A 26,154-nucleotide genomic window follows, 5' to 3' on the forward strand; every position below is an offset into this window, starting at 1 on the left:
AACAGAAGGAAGCGTGTTTGGGGCATTGGAAAGGAAAATCAAGGGAGGGAAGCGTCCTTGCACGCTGCTGGAGACATAATTGGGTGGGTTTTGTCACCCTGAAGGTGTCACAGGGGCCAGTCCCCTGTGCTGGAGGCATTAAACATCTCCATGAAAGCTGCCTGTGTGTCTCAAACGCTCCCTGTTTGGAGCAGCTCTGTCACAACTGCTGGGGGACAAAAGCAGCACGACAGGACCCAGCACCAGGGGCAGTGCAGCAGAAAAACCCACTCTGATTTTCCAGGGCTGCAATCCTGCTGCTTTTAGGGTTTGTATTGTGACCTGTTTAAATACCAACAGAATACCAAATTATTCCATAATAATTTGGGGGGGAATGGAGCGTGTTGGGTGCATTTTCTCTCTTTTTCCCTTTTGTTTCCACCTGCTTTTCATCCTCTGTGACTTTATTATGATGGAACTGAGCTGTTGACATCCACTTCACTGCAAGCCATGCCCTTCTCCCTATAAAGTCCCTGAGCCTGGAAATCTACATTTCCTTTCTTCCCAGGCTTTTATCTGTCCTGGTGGAGCAGTTCTGCTGTGTGAAGCCATTTGATTGTGCATTCTGCACAGGCTGCCTTATTTGTGAAGACAGCCTTGTCTCCCAGAGTGGCCATAACTTGATGCTGTGCCACAAGACAAGGATGGATCCCCCGGCACAGGAGGGAAAGGAGCGAGCAGGACTCACCAAAGTTGGGAATTTGGGTATTAAACAGAAAGAGAAAAAAGAAAATCAGTGTTTGCTGGAACAGGAGGGACCTCGTGGGGCATTGGGACATCAAAGAGGCAGCTGTGAGGGACATGAGGAGGTTACAGAGAGGAAGGTACCTCTGGATATGAGGCTAGAGAAAGAGATGAGAAGCAGGAGAAAGGATTTTTTAATCACTGCTTGCTGCTGCGTGTCTGATGTAGCTCCCAGATGCCTCCCCAAGCTCTGTGGATCGATCAGCAAAGGCATTGCAGCTCTCAAGGAGAAGGTGATGATTTACTCCCAAGTTTTGGCGTGGGCTGGCAGCAGCAGCCATCCCCTGGACAATCCCTTCCCCTTTCCTCACCTGTGTCAGGTGAGGAAGAAGATGCTGCTCTCTTATCAAACTCACGGATGCTTTGTTCCCCATTTTCATAAAATCAGACTGTTGGTGATAAATCCTGCTGGGCATATGGAGTGCTCCCCTCTCCAAAAACCTGGAAAAGGTTCATCTCCTGTGAAAAGCCATTGACAGCAGGTGATGGAGTAGCTGGATTCAGAACCAAGGGCTGCAGTTTGTTTTCCCTTTGTCCTGTCTCCAGAATCCCTGCCATCAGTTGTTTCACTACAAGCACCCAGAAAGGATGGAGCTTTTTCTCCTGTTGACGGTGAGGAAATGTAATTTTGGAGCCTATGAGAAAATCAGGGGGGAAATCAGTACTTTTCAGACACTTACATTTACTTAAAACCTTTAGTTAATTAATGAAAATCTGTGTTAGCCCTGTTAAGAAAAGGGAGAATTCTTTTCCTACTCCTGAAATTGGCCAAAGGAGCATCAGCAAAAGGAGCTAAGGGCACTAGAGGGAAACTGAGGCCACACCTGGTCACTGAAACATCCACATGTCTCCTTGTAAGTCCACAGAAATGCTGTTTTCACCTATTCCCAGATTTTCTACTGGCAGAAAGATGGGAAATCTGGTGAAGCTTCAGTCTTCCCAGATAACTCTTCCAGATCCAGATAGTTGAGTGAAGTCTTCAGCTTCCTGAAAGCTCATTTGAACTGAACTCTGAGGGGTTTGAGCTTCATAGGGGGAAGAGAAATGGGTTTTGTTCTTGACATTGAAGGCATTTGGGGCAGGGAAATTCCATTTCCAGCCCGATCAAGGCTTTGATCTCTGCCCAGAGCCCGGCTTGTGGGAGCCTGGCTTATCTCTGTGACAAGGGACAGCCCCATCTTGGGCTGGGACAGGAGACAGCTGAGAGGGAATGAGAAAAGCTTCAGAACAGCCATAAACTGGATTATTCTTTCCAGTGGGGCTCAATTTCCTCTTGCTGTGAATGCAGGTGACAACACAGACAGGTTTCAAAAGACTGATATGAATTAAGTTGATTTTATTGGGAATTTATGGAAGGAGTTGTTTTGAATTGTGACTCGTTTATGTGATCTCTGTGATTCCTAAAACATGCTGGGCCTTAATTCCCAACCCATGCCTGTGGGAGGTGGTTCTGGGAGTCTGGATTCATCCCAGCCGTGCTTTTGGCAGGAATTATTAACTGCCTCTTAATGGAAGCATTTTTTTCCTCCTGGATTTTGTTGAACCAAGTCATTTATCCCAAAAGCCTTGGGATAAATCAAGTTTTGAAGGACATGACATTGCCCATGGCTTGAGTTCTCTGATCCTCTGGACTGGTGTGAGACATGGACCAGGTAAAGTAGGATTTAGCCAAGGATTCCAGCAATTAGGATCCAGAAATTGAAATCTGTGAGCAAAGGGAAGTTCCTTAGAAACCTGTCTAGACCTCGTATCCAGATTTGTCACTGGCTGCCTCTGCTTTTATTTGGCCCCTTTCACATCCTGAACTGGAGCTGATGGAAATTGCAGCTCTCAGTGAGTTCTGCTCGTGGAACAACGGGAACAACGAGGGATAAAATGCCAATTTGGGGATTGTGGTGTGGCCACTGGGACAGTTATTCTGGCATTCCATAGAGGAGCTCTCATCCCTCCATGATGGATTTGAGGGCAGGCACGCTGGCAGCAAGCTGTCTTCATTTCACCCAGAACTTTCCCCGTGAGATCTCAACCTTCTCATCTCAGAAATCCCCGGAAGGCTTCCGGTCTGGACTCAACCTGGAAACCAAAAGTGAGTTTATGTGCCTGAGTGCTTTATGTTTGCTGCTCCCAGCCACATAAACATTAATAAATCCACTGTCCTCTTCCCATCAAAACAATAACCTGCCTGCAGACCTGATGGCTTCTTGGCTCTGCTTGTATCAGAGTTTATATTCCAGGTTTTTTAGTAGCTGCTCAGTGAGTTACAGTCTGACTCCAGTTCCCTCCTCCCTTTGTTGGGCTCTGCTGTTCATTTGGATGCCCTCAGATACAAATGTTTGCACTGAAGCTCTGGTAGGATAGGTCAGAGCAGCTTTTAATTGCTGGAAACGTCTCCGAGCATCCTTGGGAACGATGTTTTCCGAAGACTGAGGCGCACCAACGTGAACAAATTTACAAATACTGGCACCTGCTCTGCCAGGTGTTTTGTTTTCCTGCTGTGGTGGAAATCCTGTCTGACAGATCCTGAGGAGGAACCTGCTGAAGAAGTAATTGCACAACAATACAGAGGATTTGCACTGACGAGAGCCTCTGGTAATTAAAGCAGCCGGGCTATCAGCCAAAGAGCAAAGTGTGGAAAGATAAGCTCTGGAGGTGTTTCCAATAATCCCCTGGGATCACAGCCCTTGGGTTTCCAGCACTTTGCCTCTCTGCTGTGCATTTGTCTCCAGGATGGAAGTTGCTGGGTTTCCTCCCATGGTGGCTCTGGTGGCTTGGCGAGGGGAGGAGACCTCGGGGTGCTCCTGAGCCCCTCCTGACTTTTCCATCTGCTGTCACAGATGAGATGTGACAGCTCCTCTCAGCCCCACCCCTGAGCTCCCAGTCCATTTGCTGCCAGGCTTCTCAGCAGGGATCAGGGGACTGGCAATGAATGTGCCTTTTCCAGGGAAATCAGAAGTGTGGGAATAGCTGGTGATGGGCTGAGGGAGAGCTGGGCTTTCATACTGTAGGAGTTTTGGTGTTTTGCTTGTTTATTGAAATCAGGTCAGGCAGCTGCAGTCTGTGAGTGGTTCTTGGGCTCTTGTGTGGCTCTTCTGAGGACAGCAAGGAGCTTGTACCTGGCCTGACACAGCTCTGAGCGCTCCTCACATCTGGGAGCACATCTGGGAAAGTGAGGCAGGCAGGGAAAATGAACATTTTTGCCAAAACAAGGCCAGGCTTTCCCAGTCAGTTCCTTGTGCAGCTCTGCCCTGCCTGGTGCAGTGGCAGCTTCCTGCTGATCCCAAAACAGATCCAGGAGATGGGAACCAGTTCAGAGCAGTGGTGACTCCAACCTGGAGTGCTCCAGGGATCTGCAGCCAAACTCCTGCTGAATCCCAGGGCTCTGAGTTGGGTCAGTTCTGAAGCGGAGGGTGGGATCTGCTCCCAGGCTTGCTGACTGCACACATCCATTCCTCAGCTGTCGGTATTTACCAGTCTGGGAAGATTTTGTTGCCCAAAGGTGGTTTGAATCCCTCATCCCTGAGCTCCAGGCAGTAACACTGCACCTTTTGGATGGAGTTAGAAGCTGCTGCCTGCCCTCTTTCTGCCTCTTTGCGTGTTCTCTTTCTCAACAGTGGTCCCAAATGACATCTCTGTGGGTTTGGTACAGGCAGTGTGAAGAAGGCGTCCCCATCTCATCAGAACAACCTTTTTGTTGTTAAAATTGCCACTAGAGCAGCCAGGGGGAATTTGGAGAGGAAGAAGAGGCACAGAGGATGAAGTTGAGAGTTGACAAATGACGGTGTATGGATGGGAAATCCGTGCTGGGGACACTCCTGCTGCTGCCCATCGTCTCCCTGGGGTGTTCCAGCTCTGGCATCCGGGACTGTTTCTAGGCTGGGCACAATTCCTTTGGAATTATCAGGCCTTGGATACCAAGGCAGGTGAAAACAGATTCATCCAGCTGCAGTTTGAGAGAGAACTGATGAAGAACAGTGACATCTGTCAGGACATCGCTCGTGGCACGTGCTGGGCACTGTGGGGGACACCTCCAATCCCAGGGTCAGTTTGGGGCAAGAGAGACCCTGAGGGGCTGGAGCGTGTCCAGGGCAGGGAATGGAGCTGGGGAAGGGGCTGGAGCACCAGGAGAGGCTGAGGGAGCTGGGAAAGGGGCTCAGCCTGGAGAAAAGGAGGCTCAGGGGGGCCCTTCTGGCTCTGCACAACTCCCTGACAGGAGGGGACAGCCGGGGGGGTCGGGCTGTGCTCCCAGGGAACAGGGACAGGAGGGAGGAAAAACCTCAAACTGCACCAGGGGAGGTTCAGGTTGGGCACCAGGAGGAATTTCTCAATGGAAAGGGTGGTCAGGCATTGGAACTGCCCAGGGCAGTGCTGCAGTCCCCATCCCTGGAGGCAGTAAAACACGTGGATGTGCTGGGTGTGGATCGTGGGTTAATGGTTGGATTTGATCACCTTTGATCTCTCCAGCCTTGATGATTCTGTGGTTCCATGATCACACCTCTGGGAATTGCTCCACTGCAAAAAAAAACACCCCACCAGACCAAAAATTTGGGTTATCACTATCAAAACTCTCAAAAGAGTGAGCTCTTTCTTCTTGAAATGACTTTTCTTGGCTTCACAGCAAACAGCAGCTCGTAAATCTGGCTCGTGATCCCAGACCTGCCAGTGGAAGTTGGATCATGAGCTTTGCACTCTGCAGTTTTTCCCTGGGAGCTCTCATGGAAAGCACACACAGGAATTTCGGGAAGTTGAGAAGGGAATGAGCTGCAGCAGTGGAAGTATCGGAACATGACAGCGTGTTATCCCAGGGACCTTCTTTGAGCCAAATAATTACAATTAATTGTAAAATAAATCTAATTGGACAGCCAGCTCCATGTGCATCTCTAATTGCACAGCCACTAACAGCAGCACACAGAGAATAAAAATAAATATCTGCATCCCTTTAATGTTAAAAGGAGCATCCTTCTCCTTTCGTTTCTCCGGGAAACAGCTGCTCCTGTACGAAAATGAATAAATAATCAGTTTTATTTGTATCTCAAGCTGTTTTCTCCTCTCAGAGACGAGTGACCCACTGATCTCTGCTGAGGAGTTTAAAGGGAGACCAAGTGTTTGCACATTTTCTGTGCGTGGACACGGCATCAATTTTAAAAAAGCCTTTCCGTGGTATCTTCCTGTGTGGTTTTGTTCTCAGCAGGGGATAATTTATGCTGGGTTTTATGTTGCATTATTTAATTACATGTATTTTTAAAATGCATCTGTTTTGCCAATTTATATTCAGCGTGCGCTGCCTTTGGATGGCTTTGGAGCTAAATACCCTTCTCATACCTCTGGAGATGAGTCTTAAAATAGTCTGTAAATCCTTTTAATTCAGATTTTGAGAACGCTTTAAGTCGGAGGTAACAAAGCTGGAGGTTCAGGGCATAAAGGAGGGGCTGTGGCTGTTTCAAGGTGAAGAGGAAGGAGCAGGGAATAATTAATACACGAGAAAGGGGAAAACATTAACTTCCCACTCCATCTTTACAAGGGAGGATTAAAGGGAAAACAAGAAGGTGAAGAATTGCCAGGGGAAACCACTACAAACCAGGGACAGCCCCTCAGGCAATGCACAACTGAGGAAACATCCTGCTAAAAGTGACAGGTTTGGGGTGGATGCTCCAATAAATGGATTTTTTTGTGCCATCAAGTCAAACAAGGGAGCAGATTGCAGAGAATTTCTGTGGGATGGGAGAGGACTGATGTCCCCCTTGGCTACCCACAGCTCCATCCAGGCACGTCCTGGGACTCATCCAGCCCTGGAACAAAGCTGGGAACCAGCTGGGAATGGTGAGAGATCGGTCACGAGAGGAGCACGTCCCTGGATGCAGGAGGATCCAGGCACCTCCCTCAGGATGGCTCTGGATGTGGTAATTAGGAGCTGATTTATTCCCATTTATTGATGTATAAGGATCTGTGTGTTAAACCCAGACTAACACCCAAACATCATTGTCCTGACAAACACCTCAGAGCTGCTTTTTGTGCTTTATCTGCGATTTTGCCTCTGCATAACAAGGTTTTTAAACATTCATTATCACAAACACAGCCAAAAGAACATCCATTTTCCTTTTACAAATGCCAGCCTGCTCGGATCTGGCAGGGGCTTTGACACCCTGCTCACACAGTGTCAAAGTGCAGGGCAGCGATTCCTGCGGGATTCACAAACGCCCTGGAGTCCCGTGTTGTGCCAGACTCATTTCCTCGAGCTTTTTTGGGTCTGTGTTGGGAAAAAGAGCCTGGTTTTGGGGAGGAAGGGCATCATCATCATCCCAGGGGCTTGGCTCTGCTGGAAATGCCATGCTGGCATCCCATCTCCTCCCTGCCCACGCGGCTCTGGAAACGTGCCGGGAGGAGCCTCGTGTTGTATCGAGTGAGGCCAGATCATTTCGTTTCTCATGGAATGAAGAACTCCTGGCTGAGCCAAAGGTCTGGATCTGTGCTTTTGGCTTTGGAATGCAGGATGCTGGCCAGCAGGAATTTCTGTCCTCTGAGGCTTTTCTCATGGTGGCAGTTGAGGTTGGCAGGAGGGAAAAAGTTCTGTGTGGGCAGGGCAGGGCACCAGCGCCGCCGGGTGTGAGGCTGCTCTTGGAAATCTTCAATCAGCACCACCATGGTTGTCCTTGGTAGGGGCAGCCAAGCAGATTTGAGGTCTGGGCTGAGAGCCACGGTGATCCTGCCAGCTTTTGTGGAGCAGCTCAGCTTGCCCAGAACAGGTAGTGATAAAACACTGAGAAAATCGAGTTTAAAATGCGGCCGCGGTCGGACTCGCGGGATTTACTCCAGTGTCATCCCACTGGGAATGGGCTGCAGAGATTTTGGGTGGCATCATCTCTGGTGATGACAGCAGCTCCTTTGGCTTCTCCTCAGCACCTGTCCTGGCAGAGAGCTCGGCTGCTTGTCCTGGAGCCAACGTGATCGTGGCTCTTCTCTCCTTCCATGAAGTGAGAGCTCAGAGACATCAGGATTAAAATCATCTTTACCAAAGGGAACCCAAGGTTTCCATATGGAGCCTTACCCAGTGCCAGAATTCCTGCTGTAGCCAGGACGTCGAGAGAATCACAGAACCACTCGGCTTGGAAAAGTCCTTCAGGCCCATCCAGTCCCACCTGTGCCCCATCCCCACCTTGTCCCCAGCCCAGGGCTCTGAGTGCCACATCCTTGGACACCTCCAGTGATGGGAACTCCAAACCTCCCTGGGCAGTGCCTTCCAATGCCCGACCGCCCTTTCCATGAAGAAATTCCTCCTCTTTACCCAGCCTGAGGCCGTGTGCTCTGTCCCCGCCTGACATCCCACATTCATCGCCTGGCTCAGTGCAAACTCCTTCTGACAGCTTCACTTCCAGAAAACGACTCAGCTTCCAGGAGGATGCTGCTTGATGGGACCAGGCAGAGTTGTTGTCTCCCTCGTGCCCATCTCTGGATGCATTTGCAGAGCTGCAAGTCCCAAACAAAAGTCAAAAATGACCAAAATCAGGTCTCACGCCTCGGCTGCAGAGGGAGCGGGAATGGAGTCGGCCGTGGTAATAATGGATGTGATTTATTCTCTTCCCTCCTTGCAGGGAGTTGTAAATAATCCCAGCACTTGTGCCTGATGTGTAGAGGGAAGGGACCCTGGTGGATCTCAGTCTGTGGATCTCAAGTGCTGATCCAACTTTCTTAAAACACGTCTGGATTTGGCCAAACCAGGAGTTGAAATTAAAAGTGTGTGACAGGGTGGCTTCAGGGACACTTGGAATTCGTTGTTCCCTTTTCCTAGAGTTTGCCATCTCCCAAAGTCCTCCAGCAGAGCCCTCCCTGACCTCTGTTAAGCCTAGATTGGCTGATTTTTAATTGATTTCTTTCCCACGTGTGCCCGTGGGAGAGCAGCCTCGGCTTCCTGTGCGCCGCTGCGGAAAGCGAGGAGGGCGGGACGCGACCTGCTCAGCTGGGAACAGGGCTGGGATGAAGGTCATCAGCTCCCAAATGTGGCACTCCTTGGTGGCTGGGGACAGTGGTGGCACCTCTGGGGCCAAGTTCTGAGGGTGGCCAGGTCAGAGGGGTCACCCGTGATCCGGGACAGGCGTTAACCCTTTCCTGCACGGAGAGCATCCGAGCGCTGCTCAGTGAGTCCCCACCCCACCCTGCTCTCCTCCCCCAGCCCCTTTGGGCAGAATTCCTCATCTTTGGCACAGATGGAAACGGATCCTTTTCCTGAGGGCTCATTTCACTGTCTCCCCAAATTATCCAGCTCTCCTAAGGGCATCATCCTTCAGGCTTTTCTCCCCTCACAGAGACCTGACGTGAGCAACGAGGCGCTCGCTTTCTTGCAGAGTTTGCTCTTTGCCCAGGAATCAATCCAGTTCACTAAGCTGAGCTGTCAAAACTTCTCCAAGGGCACGGGCATTCCTCATGTTTTCACCATCAAATGATATGTGACACTTCATTTAAAGCTTAAGCATGAAGCCTCACTAGCACGGAGATTGCTGGAAGGTATTGATTTTGCTGTGGTTTTTTTGTGTTTATGTATAAAAAGGTGTTTTAAAGTATCGGTAAAAGGACGTTATTGCTGGGCAGACTCTGGATTTATGCTCTGGTTTAGTTTTACTCTCAGGTTTTTTAAGATCTATTTGTCCAATGGGTCTGTGAATAACAAAACACTGGGAGGAAATGGATGTTGTGGGGTTTTGTGCTCCTTGAGTCGAACAGATCCCACGTTCTGGCACTGAATCACCTGGAACTGATTTTCTAAAAGCAGAAGAAGCTTCTGATGTGTTCTGTTGGGTGCTTGGAGGCATTTCAGGTGTCTTCAAACTTTGCAAACTGCTCAGGAGGTTCATGGTGTTGAGCTCTGGGCCATTGAGCTGATGGCAAAGCATTTTAAAGAGAATTAGTCCCAAACAAAAGTCCAAAATGACCAAAATCAGGCGAGCAGGGCACAGTCTGGGGTGGTTTTGAGTCTGGAGGGGTTGGGTTTGGTGCAGGTCCCAGCACTGATGCTCTGCTCGGTGTTTGGAGCCCTTGCTGTGAGGGGAGGAGGTGTTTTGGTGATGGGCTGGGGTCTCTCTGTTCTCTGCCTGATTTTGTGTCTGAATCTCCTTGGGAAGGAGAATTGCTGCCTCCTCCTTCTGCCAGAGCCTCTCAGCTTTGCTGAGGGAACATCTTTCTTTGGGTTTTGACAGAGCTCCTGCCTCGAGACCATTAAGGAACAAAGTTGTGGCAAAATTGGTCCTTAAAACGATGGAACTGTGGGAAAAGCAGCGCTGGGGGAGAGATTGGGACCTCAGCATCTGCAAAGGGACAGAGAGGGTTGGTTATGGCACCTCTGGGCTCTTCTGGGGGTGAGACCCACCCAGGGCAGGGGGTGGGAGCTGAAGGGACACAATTCCCAAGGAGCAGCGTTGATGTTTGGGAGGAAAGGTGGATTCTCCCACTCTGGCTGTGGAGGTGGAGACAGGAAATTCTCCTGGCAGAGATCTCCCAGTGACAGCTCCACTGCCCTGGAGCACACGGGAGGTCAGTGCTGGTGACTCCGAGGATTCCAGAATGGTTTGGCTGAGAAGGAACCTTAAATCTCATCCAGTGCCACCCCCTGCCATGGGCAGGGACACCTCCCACCATCCCAGGCTGCTCCAAGCCCCATCCAGCCTGGCCTTGGACACTTCCAGGGATCCAGGGGCAGCCACAGCTTCTCTGGGCACCCTGTGCCAGGGCCTCCCCACCCTCACAGGGAACAATTCCTTCCCAATATCCCATCCATCCCTGCCCTCTGGCAGTGGGAAGCCATTCCCTGTGTCCTGTCCCTCCATCCCTTGTCCCCAGTCCCTCTCCAGCTCTCCTGGAGCCCCTTTAGGTCCTGGAAGGGGCTCTGAGCTCTCCCTGGAGCCTTCTCCTCTCCAGGCTGGACTCACTCCAGCAGATCCACGTCCTTCCTGTGCTGAGGACCCCAGAGCTGAACATGGAGTGTGGAGTTGCCTCCTCCTGCTTCCCTCCTCACCCCATTCCCACCCTGATTCCTGCAGGCTCTTTTCCAGCAGTTCCCAGGCAGAGAAGAAACCCCTGGGAGCATCTGCTGGCTCTGGATAACCCTTCAGCCAAGCCAAGCACTGAGCAGAGCTTTGTGATGCTGCTCCACCTTGGGAAGGAGCAGGATCAGAAATTCCTGTGCTGACATTGTCCCTGATTTTTCCACTTCCTGATGAAACCACAGAGCTCCTAGGGTGGGAATGCTGCTTTTCCATCGCCCAGAGCTGCCTGGTTTGCTCACCTGCAGTAGATTCTTGGTGCTTTTGATGGCTCTTCAGTGAAATATTCCATGTGTTCCTGCCCAATATTCCATCCCCCCAGAGCTTTCAGCAGATGAAAGCTCCAAGACCAGCTTTCCATGGGAATTGAATCATCCCAGCTGTCACGCAGATCCCGATACAAATATTTCCACTGTTAATGGTTTCAGCGTGGGCTTTTTTGTGGGATCAAATGTAATCTTATTTAATGGAGTTCTGTTGCTGTGATGCTTTGGTCTTTTCACCAGGCTGGGCTTAATTTTATAATGGAGATTGTTCAGAGCAGAGGCAGCGAAACGACTGGAGGGGTGGAATGGGGTGGGAAATGCAGGATGGACGGAGTGGCTTCAGATCAGCCACGGGAGGCTGGAAGTGTGAGAGCAGGGGAAAGGATCCAGGGTGGATGGGGCTGTCAGGGATGGTGTGAAACTGTGCCAGGGGAGGTTTAGGCTGGATATCAGGGAAAGGTTCTTCCCTGGAGGGTGTCAGGCACTGGAAGAGCTCCCCAGGGAATGGTGACATTCCCAAAGCTGCCAGAGCTCCAGGAGTGTTTGGACAACGCTCTCAGGGATGCGCAGGGTGGGGATGTTGGGGTGTCTGTGCAGGGCCAGGGGCTGGACTGGATGATCCTGGTGTGTTCCTTCCAACTCCATGATTCTTGGAAGAGGGAGAAATCCAGTAGGATTTTCCAGTAGGATTTTCCAGGTGTATGGCTGGGGGTGAGGGGAATTGTCACCACCCTGGGCCCTGCAGCCCCTAAAGGTCTCTCCCGCCCCGCAGGTCGTGCGCACGGAGAAGAACAGCCTGAACAACCGGTTCCTGCCCTGGGACGAGATCGAGACCGAGGCCATCCTGTCCATCGACGACGACGCCCACCTGCGCCACGACGAGATCATGTTCGGCTTCCGGTGAGAACCCTCCCCAAAAAATGCTCCTCCCCACAGCCAGGATCTGCCCAGGGGCACAGGGGCACCACTGGGGCTGGCACATCCCTTCCCACGGCTCCCCAGCTCTGTTTCTTGGGGAAACACGCGTTAATGGCGTGGGGAACCTGATCCAGGCTGTGCAGGAAACCCCATTTCCCACACTTCTTAACCCGACTCTTCAGCTTTTGCCGTGCTGATCGTGGTCCTGAATGGATTTAAGGCCTGTGGCTTTTGAGGGTGGAAATCCAAGAGGATTTGTTTCATGTGCTCCATCCGTGAGCCAGAGGCAGGGCTGGTGGTGGCTGCCACCCTCTGCTCCGTGTGGCACTGGGGAGTGACAGTTCCCTTCCTCCAAGGCAGGCGCTGGCTGCTCTCACTCCCAGCCCCCAGCTTTCCCTTGACTTTTCCCTGGAAAAAGCTTCCTGATGACGGGAATGAGGGGGCTCCTGCTGGGGGAGGTTTGTGCCAGCTGCTCCTGCAGCTCCTGCAGCCAAACCTCGCTCCCTGCCAGGAGCTGCTGGGGACTGAGGGTGGCTCAGGGGGCAGGGACTGCGATTCCCAGTCGGAGAACACCCGGCAGCTGCCTGGGGGAGGGAGACAGGGACCAAAACCTGCTTGGGAGGAGGATTAAAAGGCACAGAATACCTGGAAACCCACCAGGCTCCCCCAGAGAGATGGGAAACAAGGTGTGAGAGGGATTAAAGTGCAGGAGGAGGCATCAGGATTCCTGGCTTCCCTTCCCTGCCCCATTCCAGGCTCTTTATCCAACCTGGGCTGTCATCTCCCCTTTTTTGGTCTCTGTTTTCCTTTGCCTGCCTGAGGTTTTGCTGATTAGCCCTGGAGAGCATCAAATGAAGGTTGTAAGTGCCCTGTGTCATTCTCACTCATATCCCTGCTTACAGACACCCTGTTCCCACAAAGGCTCCCTGTGTTAACACATTCCCAGGAACTGCCGGAGTCTCGGCACTGGAGGGAACCTCTGCCCACAACAGCTGTGCTTCGTCAAAACTTTGCTCCAGGCTTTGATTCTTGGGGCCAAAAGCATCGTTTTTCCCTGTTTGCCACTCAGGAGGGAGCTGGAAGCAGCTCTCTGAGCGCCCCCAGAAGGATTCTCCAGAGAAATCCTGATTTTTGTGGCTGAGCTGGGAAGGAAAAAGTGTCACGTTCGTAGGAAAGCGAAGATGTGGGAGAAGAGAAAGGGAATAAGTGGTTTTGACTTCCAGCTTTTCTAAACAATCACCCTGGACTGACAGGAACTGCAGCAAACAAGTGCTGGGGGGAGGATAGAGCCAAGGAAGCTGCTGGTGGTGGTGATTCCTTGGGATTATCTTGGAGTTTAATTAACTGGAGTGGAGGACTGAACAACAAACAGTTGGGAAAGTGTAGGGAAAGCTCAGAGAATCTCGATTTCCTTTGCTGCTTTCCTCCTGTAGCTCTCCCAGAACAGGGCTAGTGGGAGAAACTCACACCCAAATGAGGGAAAAAACCCAAATATGGCACTTTCTGCCCAGTTTTGTGCCTGGGAAGAAGGGAAAACCCTTCTGTGTGCACAGGGAGCTCTCTCCTGCAGCCTGGAGTCACAGCTTGGGCACGGAGCAGCAGGAGGGGGCTGGATGATCCAAGGAATCCAGCACCCCTGCCTCTGGAAGCTGGATTTGTTTCCCAGCTTAGGCATCAGGCACTGGTTTTTTCCTTAATTATTCCTGCCAGTGTTGCAGCTCCCCAGGGGGATTTCTCTGGAGGAGCGTGAGCTGCAGATGAGAGCAGAACGTGAAGCAATCCACAAAGCTCAGGATTTCATTCCCGAGGCTGGACTGTGAGCATGTGGTGGGGTGAGGGAGGCACTCAGGGCCCTGGAGGCTTTTCCTGTATGGCCAGAGCCTGGGAAGCTGCAGTTTGGGATGAGGAGCTGGCACTTTGGTAATCCAGGTCTTCCCTCGGGGCCTTCAGCATCTCAGCAGCTTTTTACAGGATTATGGAATTGTGGGATTTCCAGAGTCCTGGAACGGTTTGGGTTGGAAGGGAGCTCAAAGCTCATCCCATCCCACCCCCTGCCATGGGCAGGGACACCTTCCACTGTCCCAGGGTGCTCCAAGCCCTGTCTGACCTGGTCTTGAAGCTTTCCCTAAGGGAGGTTGATGTTGTCTTGGCTTCACTGAGCTGCTGGCAGATGGAAAATCCCAAGGATTTGGGGAAGAGGCCAGGAGGTGTTGGGCTCCTCCCAGGCTGAGCCTGGGCTGCTCTGGCCTTAGTTTTCTTTCAAACCTCCAGAACAGCCCTTATGAGCTACAAAATCCCTAATTTATGGGTTAGGAGCCCTTTCCCTGTGCATAAGCAGCTCGGCTGTGTTCTAGGTCGGGAGCACATTTTAACACAGTTTTCCTTTTAGCCCTTTGGGCATTCCTTGGATAAGCAGTTGCCAAACCCCTTTATGTTCTCCATGCCTTGCAGCCCCTCTGGGTGGGCTCCCAGCTCTGTGTCTCACGGGCAGTTCTGTGTTTGCAGGGTGTGGAGAGAGGCCAGGGATCGCATCGTGGGCTTCCCGGGGCGCTACCACGCCTGGGACATCCCCCACCAGTCCTGGCTCTACAACTCCAACTACTCCTGCGAGCTCTCCATGGTGCTCACTGGTGCTGCCTTCTTCCACAAGGTGAGAGCTCCCTGGGGCTGCCCCTTCCTGCTCACAGCCTCCTGAGGGGCAGCTCTGGGGGGTTGTGGTGTTTTAAGGACAAATGTGGGAGATCTCTGTTCCTTTCCCCCTGCCTTCCTCCAAACTGAAACACAGCCAGAACCTGAGTGGCTTGGGAAGGGTATCCAGGGCTGTTCCTGCTGGGCTGGAAGGAGGGGGCTGGAACCCCCATCCCTCCATTTCTGAGATTCCAGGAGAGCAGGGTGGTGCCTGTGGCAGATTTGCTGCTGCTGTGGCTACGGAGGATCTCGGTGTGGGATTAACTCCGTTATGGGAACGTCTCTGCCGGGATCCCTGATCCAGCTGTGGGTCAGGTCCTGACCGGCCGCGTGTTCCCGTTGCAGTACTACGCCTACCTGTACTCCTACGTGATGCCCCAGGCCATCCGCGACATGGTGGACGAGTACATCAACTGCGAGGACATCGCCATGAACTTCCTGGTGTCCCACCTGACCAGGAAACCTCCCATCAAGGTAAAGCACCGGCACTTGTCTCGGGGTTGGCTTTGCTGGAGAAGCTGTGCTTGGGAAGTGAGTGGTGTCTGCTCCAGGGAAATGCAGCTCCAGTGGGAAAGTTCAGCCTTTGGAATCAGCCAAATCCCTGCCACAGAGCAGGTGAATTGAGGTTTGACATTACAGGACTAAATCAGATGGAATTCTGGTGAAAGGTTCCTTGTCCACAGCAGAGATGATCTCTGCTCTGGATCCAGGCTGGGAGAGCTGGGGGTGCTCACCTGGAGAAGAGAAGGATCCAGGGAGACTCAGAGCTCCTTCCAGGGCCTAAAGGGGCTCCAGGAGAGCTGGAGAGGGACTGGGGACAAGGGATGGAGGGACAGGACACAGGGAATGGCTTCCCACTGCCAGAGGGCAGGGATGGATGGGATATTGGGAAGGAATTGTTCCCTGGGAGGGTGGGCAGGCCCTGGCACAGGGTGCCCAGAGAAGCTGTGGCTGCCCCTGGATCCCTGGAAGTGTCCAAGGCCAGGCTGGATGGGGCTTGGAGCAACCTGGGATGGTGGGAGGTGTCCCTGCCCATGGCAGGGGGTGGCACTGGATGAGCTTTGAGCTCTCTTCCAACCCAGTCCATCCCGAGATTCCATCCCAAGATTCCATCCCGAGATTCCATCCTGAGATTCCATCCCGAGATTCCATCCCGAGATTCCATCCCAAGATTCCATCCTGAGATTCCATCCCAAGATTCCATCCTGAGATTCCATCCATTCCCAAGCCCCCTGGCAGTGCCCCGGGCTGGGTGCTGTGGGCAGGGTGGCACTGACCCCTGTGTCCATCCTGGCAGGTGACCTCCCGCTGGACGTTCCGCTGCCCCGGCTGCCCCCAGGCGCTTTCCCACGACGATTCCCACTTCCACGAGCGGCACAAGTGCATCAACTTCTTTGTGAAGGTGTACGGGTACATGCCCCTGCTCTACACCCAGTTCCGCGTCGACTCGGTCCTCTTCAAGACCCGCCTGCCCCACGACAAGACCAAATGCTTCAAGTTCATCTAGAGCTGGGAGCAGCTGGACATTCCCAGCTCCCAGCTGCGGCCGGGGGCGGGGGAGGCCGGCACGGGGCTGCTTTGTTGGGGCTGTGAGAGCTAAAGGCCGTTTGCCCTGGACTCCGGCCTCGCTCCCGCCGGCAAACGGGACGGCCTGGATTGGGACGGGCGCTTCCCCGCGCTCCCAGAGCGGCTCACCCGGACAGGGAATGGATCCCGTGGCTCCTGGAAGGACACTCCCAGGGATCGTACACTGAGGAATGGCTCGCTGGCTCTGCCCCTTCACTAGCCAAGGGCAGCCGTTCTTTTTAATTATAATTATTGTTATTTAAAATGAAAGTGTTTTAGATTTGCCGCGTGAGGCGCTTTTTTGTTTTCTTTTCTTTTCCCTCCCCTCTCCCCACCTCGTTTCCCCCTCTGGACCCTTCAGCCCGTCCGAAGGGACCGTAGCAAGGCCAGCTCAGAGGTGTTTGGGTGCAGCATCAGGGCAGCTCCTGTCACCGCTGCTGTCCCCATCCCTCCTCCCATGGCACAGCCCTTCCACCCACCAGATCCTCCTGGCTTCTCTTGCCCTGTGGCTACTGCTGAGGCCTCTCAGGTGTCACAGTGCCCTGCTCCCCACCCTGAGCCCTGCAGAGGGGTGAGGTTGGCCTGGATGGACGTTCCCAGCTCCAGCTCTGGCCCCGTTCCTGCCGCAGCCCGGGGGGTTCAGTCGCTGCTGTCTCGGTGTCTTTTCCCACCTTGTCCTGCTGATCCTCTAAATACAGGGAGCGTGTTTGGGGCTTAGGGAAGATCCACCTGCAGCACAGCCAGGCCTGGAAGTGCTCCAGGCTCCTGCAGGCTCTGCACCCAGCCTGGGTGAGCCAGAGCTGCAATTCCTGCTCTGCCTCATCCCCATCCCAGAGCGCGCCGTGCCCACCTCGGCTTTGCCGTGGGGCTCAGCGTGGCTGCCTTAACCCCTGCCTGGCTTCGGGCTGTGGCCCAGGCTTAATCCCAACAGGAGCTTCCCAGCGTGTGATTCCACTGGGATCACGTTCACAGCGTGGGTTTGGAGCTGGTTCCTCTCCCCCAGAGCAAAATGCTGTCACAGCTGTGACCACCCGAGCTCAGCTTGGCCCTCGTGTGGTTCTCCCTCAGCACATCCCAGGTGTTTGTGAGCAGCCTGGGGAAGCTCTTGCTGGGCAGGTGGGAAGGTGACACTTGTGATGTCCCTGGTTTTCCTGGATGTCACCCCTGGTGTGTGGGAGCAGGGATGGTCCAGCAGCAGCTCCTGGGCTCGTTTCCCAAGGTCAGCCCTGTCCTTGTTCCTCCTGCACCACCTTTTGGGGCCTCTCCAAACTCCTCTCCCCTATAGGTTTTCCTATCAGCACTGACACTTCCTCCCTGGGGAGGGAAGGAGCAGCCTGTTCCCAGCAGAGCCCATGGCTCGTGCCTTCACCAGCACCACTGACCACAGCAAAACAGGAATATTTCCCTATGTTTCTTTTGCCCTTTCCATTCCCTTTTTGTTTTAACATCAGATGCTCAAAACGCAGCACGTGAAGTCTCACAGTCTCCTTAAAAATGCCATGGGAGGATTCTCTGTGCTGCCCAGAGTGGAAATGTGGCACTTGTCAGGAGCTGTGTCAGCTCCAGCATTCCCGAGGGGCCTGAGCTCTCCTGCCACGGCTTTAATTCCACCCTCATTAGTGGGGGTTCGTTAGCAGCGATGCCGTGGCTCAGGCACAGCCCGGGCCCGGGGTCAGCTCTGCCCTGCTGGAGCACAGGGTGATGTGGGTGAGGACTGCACTTTATCCAGACACAGGCACTGCTGCAGCCTTCAGGCTGTCCAGAATCCCCGGGAGATGTTACTGCAGTGAGAGCCGGGGAACACGGAGGGGACGTGAAGTGTTGGCATTGCCGAGAGCGTCGTGGGGCTCGGGATGCTCAGCGTGTCGGAGCTCCAGGCTGGGAATTCTGCTTCCCCTTCTTCTGTTTCCATTCGAGGCCAGTTGAGATCAGGGATCAGCAGAGCAAATCCAACTGTTCTTCCTCCCAGGCTCTTTGGGCTTTTTCCCAAGCTGTTTTTTTCCTCTTGGGATGATCCCCCTGCCCCTTGTGCTGGAGCAGGAGCAGGATGTGCGGTGGGATCTCTCTGCGTGTGGTGGGATGAATTCCTCCTTGCTGAGCGCCCCTAAAGGGGAAGGATTTGGGAGTGAAGGGGTAAAGAGGCTGCTCCTGGGAGATACCTGGGCAGCAGCAGCGTTGGGAGGGATGGAATTCTGTGAGGAAATGAAATGTTCCAGCAGGAACATCTTCCCCACCCACAGGGCTGGTGCTGCCCCTCCCGGCCCTTCTGCTGCGGCTTTTCCCAAATTATCCCAAACACCACCGAGCCCCCTGGAGAACAGGACCGGCATTCACAGCTCAGCTTTCTGCTCCTGACACCTGCCAGGACCTGCCAGGAAGAGAGGGGCTTTTCCAGAGCGCGCTCCCACCCGTGCCACCATCCCAAACACCTTCCTTGCCACCACCCACCGTTCTCCCGGGATTTTCAGGGCATCCCAGGGTCACTCCGAAGCTCAGGTTTGGTTGTACGATCCCATCCCAGCTCCTGGGGCTCTTGGCAGCTGCACCTTTTCCCCAGCTCCAGAGTTTCTGCTGCTTCCCCCGGGCACGGAGCGAGGCCTTTCCCGCTGTAAATAGCAACGACCGAGGTGACGCGGCCCCAGCCCTGCCCGTGTCACACGGCCCCTGCCCTCCCCTTGTGCCCACGGTGCCCTGAGCACCGCCAGGAGCTGAGACACAAGGAACACTCCTTCAACACGAGCACAATGTTGAGTTTTTTTGTAAAAGGTTCCAATAAATGGAGAGTTTAACTTGGGAGAGTCTCGGTGCCTCTTTGCTGGGGGTGGGGATGGGGCTGATGCTGCTCCTGGCCTTGGGACACCCCAAAAACCAGGGAACTTCTGGGCTTCTGTTCCCATGGAGCGGGTGAGCTGCTCTGGAATGCTGGGGACTCCTCATGGATGGCAGTGCCTGGGGCTCATCGTGTCCCTGCTGAGCTCATGGCTGGGCCAGGAGAGCCCCTGGGAGGGGTTGGACCCTGAGTGACTTCCAGGGCCACCCCATCCCCGTCCTGGGGCTGCTCTGTGTGGTTTCTGTAGGTGTTTGGGGTGTTTGTAGGCAATGAAAGCAGCAGCTGAGCCAGCACTGGGACTGCAGCTCCATCCCTGCCCAGGAATCCAGAGCCAAGGGCTTTCAGAGGACGCTTCCCATGGCATTGATGGCTCAGGATGCTCCTGGTCCCTCTCCTATGCAGGAGGTGGAAAAACCAAACAGACCCACAAGGTTTGTAAGTAAATTCCCAGCTTCAATCATGCAGGGAGGAGCAGAGGGGATGAATGGAGCCAGCTGGGCCATGAGCCATGGGATCCCCTCCACGCTGGGCTGGGAATCCCTCAGGATTTCCTGCATGTGGCTGCATTTCCTCCCTCCCTTCCTATTGCCTTTTGTTTTTTGCCCTCCCTCCTGAGCAGCTGCTTCCTCTGTGGTCACTTTTCACTTCTGTTGTCACTCTTCACCTCTGTGTCTCTTGCCCTTGCTGCTCCTCCCACTGGGAATTGTGTCCTGTATTTTCCCTTCTGCCTTGGAGTAAGGCTTGGTTTGTGCTGGGATTTGTTTCCAGGAGAGGCTCCAGGAAAACCCCAAAGGATTTTAATCCTGGAGGGAAGAGGTGGATGCTCAGCCTCCCAAATGCCCCGTGATCTCTCCCCAAAATACTGCAGGGAGGCAGGGCCATCACTGGCAGGGAAGGGCACAGAGGATCCTGGCCTGGCAGCAGCAGTGGGATGTTGGTTTGGGATCTGGCTCCCAAATGAGCCCAGCAGCACCTTGGGCACAGACTCAGCTGGAGCCGATTTTCTCCTGAGGCTTTTCCCGAGATAAAAATCTCCTGATCAATAATTTTTCCTGCTGTAACTTCTGTGTTCAGTGAGAGAAGCCACAGCTCCGGTTCCATTTCCCCGTTTTCCTCTGAGAGTTTCTAGCCTGGGATGAGGAAACGGAGGCGATAAATCCTGTTAATCATTCATTCACTCCCTGCTCCCAGGAGGAGGGCAGGGTGAAGTGCTTTACACTCCACTCCTCTGCACTACAAAGTGCCCTCGATTCTCCCTTTTGGATGATGCACTCCTTGCTGAAACACAATTCCACTGGAATTGTTCTTGTTCTGGCCAGCAGTGCCATGAAAGCCACCAGCTCCTGCTGAGCCCAGGACAGGACCTGCTGCCACCCCTTCCCGGGAGATCTGTCCCAGGTGATGGGTCCTGGGAGGACCTGTCCCGCTTCATGGTCTTCTAGGGAAGAGTTCACACTCCATGGATCCTCAAGGGATGAATTTATAGTTCATGGATCCTCAAGGGAAGAGTTCACACTCCATGGATCCTTGAGGGATGAGTTCACAGTCCATGGATCCTCAAGGACTGGGGGTCACAGTTCATGGATCCTTGAGGGATGGAGTCACAATTCATGGATCCTTAAGGGATGGGGTCACAGTTCATGGATCCTCAAGGGCTGGGGATCACAGTCCATAGATCCTTGAGAGACTGGGTCACAATTCATGGATCCTTGAGGGAAGAGTTCACAGTCCATGGATCACTGAGCAATGAGTTCACAGTCCATGGATCCTTGAGGGATGAGTTCACAGTTCATGGATCCTTGAGGGAAGAGTTCACAGTTCATGGATCCTTGAGAGATGGGGTCACAATTCATGGATCCTCAAGCAACAATTTCACAGTCCATGGATCATTGATGGATGGGGTCACAGTTCATGGATCCTTGAGGGATGGGGTCACAGTCCATGGATCCTTGAGGGATGGGGTCACAATTCATGGATCCTCAAGCAATGACTTCACAGTCCATGGATCCTTGAGGGACAGGGTCACAGTCCATGGCTCCCAGGTGACAGCTCACCTGTGACAGGTGAATGGGACCTGTCAGATCCCACCTTTCCCACCACGAGCCTGCCCAGGCTCTGATGTGCAGCCAATCCCAAATCTCCTCCCACTCCTGCCAAAGGCTGAGCTGCTGTGGGGCAGCTGTGGGGCACAGACCCAGCTCTTTGCTCTGGTTTCCCTCTGCTCCTCACATCCAGGTGCTCTTGGAGGTGACAGAGCCCAGTGACAGTGACTGAGCCCAGGCAGGGACCGGGCATGAACTCCCCTGCTCCAGCTGCTTTCACTGGGTCTCACGTTAAAGGAGAGAAAACACAATAAATTCCTCTCCACCAGCTGCTCCATAAAAGCCATCCAAGAGCAGAAACCTGATTTTAACCTTTCCTCCCCATTATTCCTGTGGGAGCACAGGGTTGGGAAGTCACTGGGAATTAATCACTTGCCACACACCCCACTAATTGTGTTTAATGAGGGAAGCAGTGGAGAGAGGCTGGAGCAGCTCAGGGAGGGATGTGGGATCCAGGGAATGGGGATGGCCACGGCACAAACAGCCACAGGGGGGCCAAGGGAATTTATTTTCCCTTCTGGAAGAAGAGTGAAACCAGGAACCTTTGCTGCTCTTTGGCCATGAAATTGGGAACTTCTGGATAAAGCCTGGATTGCATCCATGGTATTCCTCCCCTGGCAGCTCCCTGGGCTGCCACGGTGCCCTCTGCAGGACTGAGCCAGCCCCAAGAAATGCTCTTTGTTTCTCTCTCTCTGTGCAGAAGGAACAAACACTTCTTTTTCCAGTTTAATTAAGGTTTCCCATTAAAGAATTCCCCTCCCAGCATGTTTGTTTTTCCAGCAGGCACAACCTGAATACAACAAAACAACCTACTCTCAGCTGCTGGACTGATGGAACAATGAGAAGTTTTCCTGCTAAAAATGACAGGAAGAAAAATGTAAAACTTTCAATTTTTAAATTGAAAAGCCTTGGGAAATTGAAAAGGAAGGTGCTGGAGCAGTGGGATCAGTGCTGGAGGTGAGGTAACCAGCAGAAAGATGAGTTTATCCCACAGCTTCTCTGGGTTAGGAATAATCCCTCTGGAGTTTATTAAAGTGAAATTATCCCAGTTCTTTGTTTTTAAGTGATGCTAAAGCAGCAAACCCCGATGAGGATTTAATTCCACCGCCCCAAGTTTCTCATGTTGGTGACACCACTCCTCACACACCTGTGCACACACAGAATAAAGGTCTGGGTGCTGGCATCTGCACACCCAACCCAGCAGAAACCCTTCATGGGAATGATGAAATGGGATGTGGACACTGCAGTGGCAAAGAGATTTTATTACAGAGCTGCTTCCACTCCCTCCATCTTCCCAAAGGGATGAACTGGAGGAGCAGCTTTATTTCCCAAAGGCATCAGGACAAGGATGTGGAATGGGCATGGAGAGGCTTTTATAAACCACGGGATGTGCTCCCTCCCGGGCAGCCTCACTCTGCTTTTTATTTTTTAACACCAAATAAATACAAAACAATCCAATAGAAAATGAACAGCAGTAAATCTGAGAAATGGGAAGCCTTTAAAAGCAATATTCTTGACTGAGGTGAGGCCCCAAATACGTGATTTGGGGAGGGAAAAGCCTCCCCAGGTCTGCAGTACAGATGGGTTTGGATAAATGACTCAGAATTCCATCCAGGATTTGGGATGGGGGCGCTGCAAGGACAAGTTTTTGGAAAGTAGAAACAAGAGGCACTTAAATCTTGAAAGGATTTTTATGAGTAGTAGGAATTTTCCTGCTTTATGGACTTCCCTAAGTGTCTTCCTGAGGTGTTTCCTCTGCTGCTGATGGAGGAACCCAGGAGGAACCAGTGAAGGGCCTGGAGCTCCAGGGGCAGATCTGGCTCTAACAGGTGAGGCTGTAGCATGAAATAAACACTTGAATTCCTACAGGATAAAGCTTTTCCAAAGTGCCTCTGCTTGTGCAGGGAATGGCCAGGCTCTTCCCACTATTCTCCATGTCCACCAGACCCCCTTTTTTCCATTTTTATTTGTACACTCTTTGCCTCATCAGCTCTCCCCTCCTCTTGCCAGTGAAGGACACGTGAACAACACACAGGAAGGAGAGGCATGGAGAAGGATCTGGGGACTGGGAAGAAGCAGTGGGAGGAAAAAGGCCATTGTTTCAATATTCCTACAGAGTTCTGTCAGGTGAAGGACCGGGGCAGACACTGCTGAGGGACACAGAGGAGCAGCAGTTCACCCTGATGTTGTAAATAAACACTCCAGTTACTTACTCTGCAGTTCCTATCTCCTGTAAGATTCCCAGCTCCCAGTTTTACACAACAGGAATCTCCTCCAAAGTATTCCACAACAGGTTAAAAATAAGATTTAAAAAATAGATATTAAAAATACTCCCTTGCTCCTCCATGAAGGGGAACGTGGTTTCTGGTCTCTCTGAATCACAGGATTCTCTCTCTCTCCTTGGACAGATCAAGTTCTGCTCCTCCAGGCTCTCTCCTTGCAGAGCCTCCTGCTGTCCATGAGCTAAAATTTCTGCAGGAATTTGAGCACCAGGTCCCGCAGCTTCACCCTCAGGGGCTCGTCATTGTCACAGATGATGTGGGTGGAGTCCTCCTCCAGCTGGATCAGGGTCTCTGCCTCCTGCAGCAGCACAATGTGGCCCTTGGCTGTGTCCTCCACCTTCACATCGCTGAAGCCGTGCTGGATTTGGGGTGGGAGAGGGAGAGAGGGAAATAAATGAGCACAGCTCAGGAAAACTGGGAGAGAGGAGACAGCAGGGCACAGGGGAGAGGGGGAATTGCATGGAATCAAAGATTGGTTTGGGTGGGAAGGGAACCTTAAATCTCATCCAGTGCCACCCCCTGCCATGGGCAGGGACACTTCCACTATCCCAGGCTGCTCCAAGCCCCATCCAACCTGGCCTTGGACACTTCCAGGGATCCAGGGGCAGCCACAGCTTCTCTGGGCACCCTGTGCCAGGGCCTCCCCACCCTCCCAGGGAACAATTCCTTCCAATATCCCATCCATCCCTGCCTTCTGGCAGTGGGAAGCCATTCCCTGTGTCCTGTCCCTCCATCCCTTGTCCCCAGTCCCTCTCCAGCTCTCCTGGAGCCCCTTTAGGCACGGGAAGTCTGCAGTCCTGCCCTTTTCCCTGCTAATTATCTCCAATTATCCCCTGCAGGTGAGAACAAGACTCCAGAGAGCAGCAAGTGAATTTGTGCAGCTTCCTCAGGAGGCTCCTCCACCAGTGGAGACATTTCCAGGATCTGTTCTTCACTTGTTCACCTTCTTACAAATCTTGTAGAAATTTAAATGCTTTTGAGACTCCCTCAGCTGCTGAATCCAAAAGTTCTGTGAGGCAAATCACCCACCCAAAAGCTTTGCTTCCATGGGAATCAGGAGGAGATCACTGACATGAACCCTGCATAGCAGGAACAGCTCCATAGGGAACAATTCCCTCTATTCTGAAGTGCAGAGACACCCCGGAGCACTTCGGGAACTCACTGGCCTTTCTCCATTTCAAGCCACAATAAAATTACTTTCCCTCTCTCTGAGATGTGCAGAAATCCCACCTGCCACCAAAGACTCCTCACCTTCTCCAGAGTCTGCACAAACTGCTCCACAGGGATGGAGCCACTCAGCAGCGGCTTCAAAGATTTGCACTCGGGCACATCATCACTCACCCGCTTCCTCTTCTTGCTGGCAGGAGGTTGGGGAGGTTTTGGGGGGAGCTGATGGATGAGAAAGGGGGAAAAAAAAAACCATCCCACTCTAAAGCATGCAACAGGTTGGGAAACAGGCAAATTCAGATCGAGCAACTACTCAGGGAATGAGAACGTGGCTTAGTTCCAGCCATTTAGGAGGATTCTGGCATTTTAAGTCCAGGTCTAAGTTTATTTGGCAGCAGGAATGGGTGGAGAAGGGAGTAAATGAACACCAGCAGCCTCAGCCCAATTCCATTGCAGCACTGCAGTGTTTCCAGCACTGCTGAGGGTTTCCAGGGAGGCAGCTTGGGAAGAGGAGGGCAGCCTGTCTGCTGTGCTCTGACTGAAATCCTCACCCAACCTTCATGTCCCTGACATTTCCACACTGGGCTCTCTTCCCAAGTGTCCTGGGCCCAGCCAGCTCTGCTGCCCAGTGTGGGAAGGGTTATTCAGTGAGGCCCTGCAGCCTCATGGATCTGAGAGAAAGGGGACCAGGGCAGCTGCTGCTGAGCAGGTCCCTGGCCATCCCCTGCTCCTGCAGAGCACCCAGGAATTGCAGTGCCAGCCTGAAGGGGGTGGCAGGAAGGGAGTGGGCAGGGGTGTACGGAGATGTGCAGCCTCCAGGGACACGGAAGGCAGATGGTCCCTTCCCAAGTCTGATGTCCCAGGTCATCTCCCTCCTCCAGCCCTTGGTCCTGAGAGGTTGACTGATGCTGTTCCTGACTATGGAAGACAGCAGGATGATCTGTAGCCTCTCTTCAGGAATTATCTCACTTCCCCTTTTATCTCAGCCAGGCACATAGCCAAGGAAAAGAGGGCAGAGAGATTGATTTGCATCCCACTCCCTGCTCGGGGTGTAATTCCTCACCCGCACATTCCAGGGCAAAGCCTCTGCCAAGGGCTCTGCTCCAGTGGGAAGGAGCTGCAGGAGAGCTTGCTGGGGTCCTGGATGGCAGCAAAAGCCAGAATAAGGATATTTTTCTCCCTTTCCCATTAGACTGTACCTGCAGCACGTGCTTGTTGTCCTTAGTATGCAGCACAGCAGAAACTGTTGCCAAGGAAATACCAGGCTTGATCTCCAAGGGCACGAGGGAATCTGCAAGCTGAAGCAAAAGGAGATTTTGTTCAGCAAGTGATCAGCTCAAAACATGCATGAACCCAGCTGTGAGATAAATTGGCAGTGTGGTATTTTTAAACATGGGCTAATGAACTGTAAACACAAAGCCACTGATAGACTGAAGAGCTCCTCGGACCTGCCCAGCCTCCTCCCAGCTCCCAAAATTATGGATTTCACACCATGAGCAGAGCAGCACGAGGTTTGCAGGGAGC

At 52.8% G+C, this 26,154-nt stretch overlaps 2 protein-coding genes across 6 annotated transcripts in view; one reads left to right on the forward strand and one right to left on the reverse strand.

Moving 5' to 3' along the window:
* Window positions 1-16,539, forward strand: part of EXTL3 (exostosin like glycosyltransferase 3) — a 109,397-nt gene extending 92,858 nt beyond the window's left edge. For all 5 annotated transcript variants that reach the window (XM_058834425.1, XM_058834428.1, XM_058834424.1 and 2 more), the window contains 4 exons: window positions 11,850-11,977; window positions 14,501-14,645; window positions 15,029-15,157; window positions 15,981-16,539. In XM_058834425.1, coding sequence (XP_058690408.1) covers window positions 11,850-11,977; window positions 14,501-14,645; window positions 15,029-15,157; window positions 15,981-16,190 — 612 coding nt within the window. In that variant the 3' untranslated portion in view covers window positions 16,191-16,539. The remainder of the gene's footprint in view (window positions 1-11,849; window positions 11,978-14,500; window positions 14,646-15,028; window positions 15,158-15,980) is intronic.
* A 5,654-nt stretch (window positions 16,540-22,193) lies between these two features.
* The window catches only part of INTS9 (integrator complex subunit 9), a 60,458-nt gene continuing 56,497 nt past the window's right edge, over window positions 22,194-26,154 (reverse strand). Inside the window, exons 15-17 of the mRNA XM_058836155.1 lie at window positions 25,830-25,928; window positions 24,715-24,852; window positions 22,194-23,821 (exon numbers count right to left, since the gene is read on the reverse strand). Coding sequence (XP_058692138.1) covers window positions 23,645-23,821; window positions 24,715-24,852; window positions 25,830-25,928 — 414 coding nt within the window. The 3' untranslated portion in view covers window positions 22,194-23,644. The remainder of the gene's footprint in view (window positions 23,822-24,714; window positions 24,853-25,829; window positions 25,929-26,154) is intronic.

The sequence above is a fragment of the Poecile atricapillus genome, chromosome 3 (assembly GCF_030490865.1).
Source record: "Poecile atricapillus isolate bPoeAtr1 chromosome 3, bPoeAtr1.hap1, whole genome shotgun sequence".
In the NCBI taxonomy this organism is placed as follows: domain Eukaryota; kingdom Metazoa; phylum Chordata; class Aves; order Passeriformes; family Paridae; genus Poecile; species Poecile atricapillus.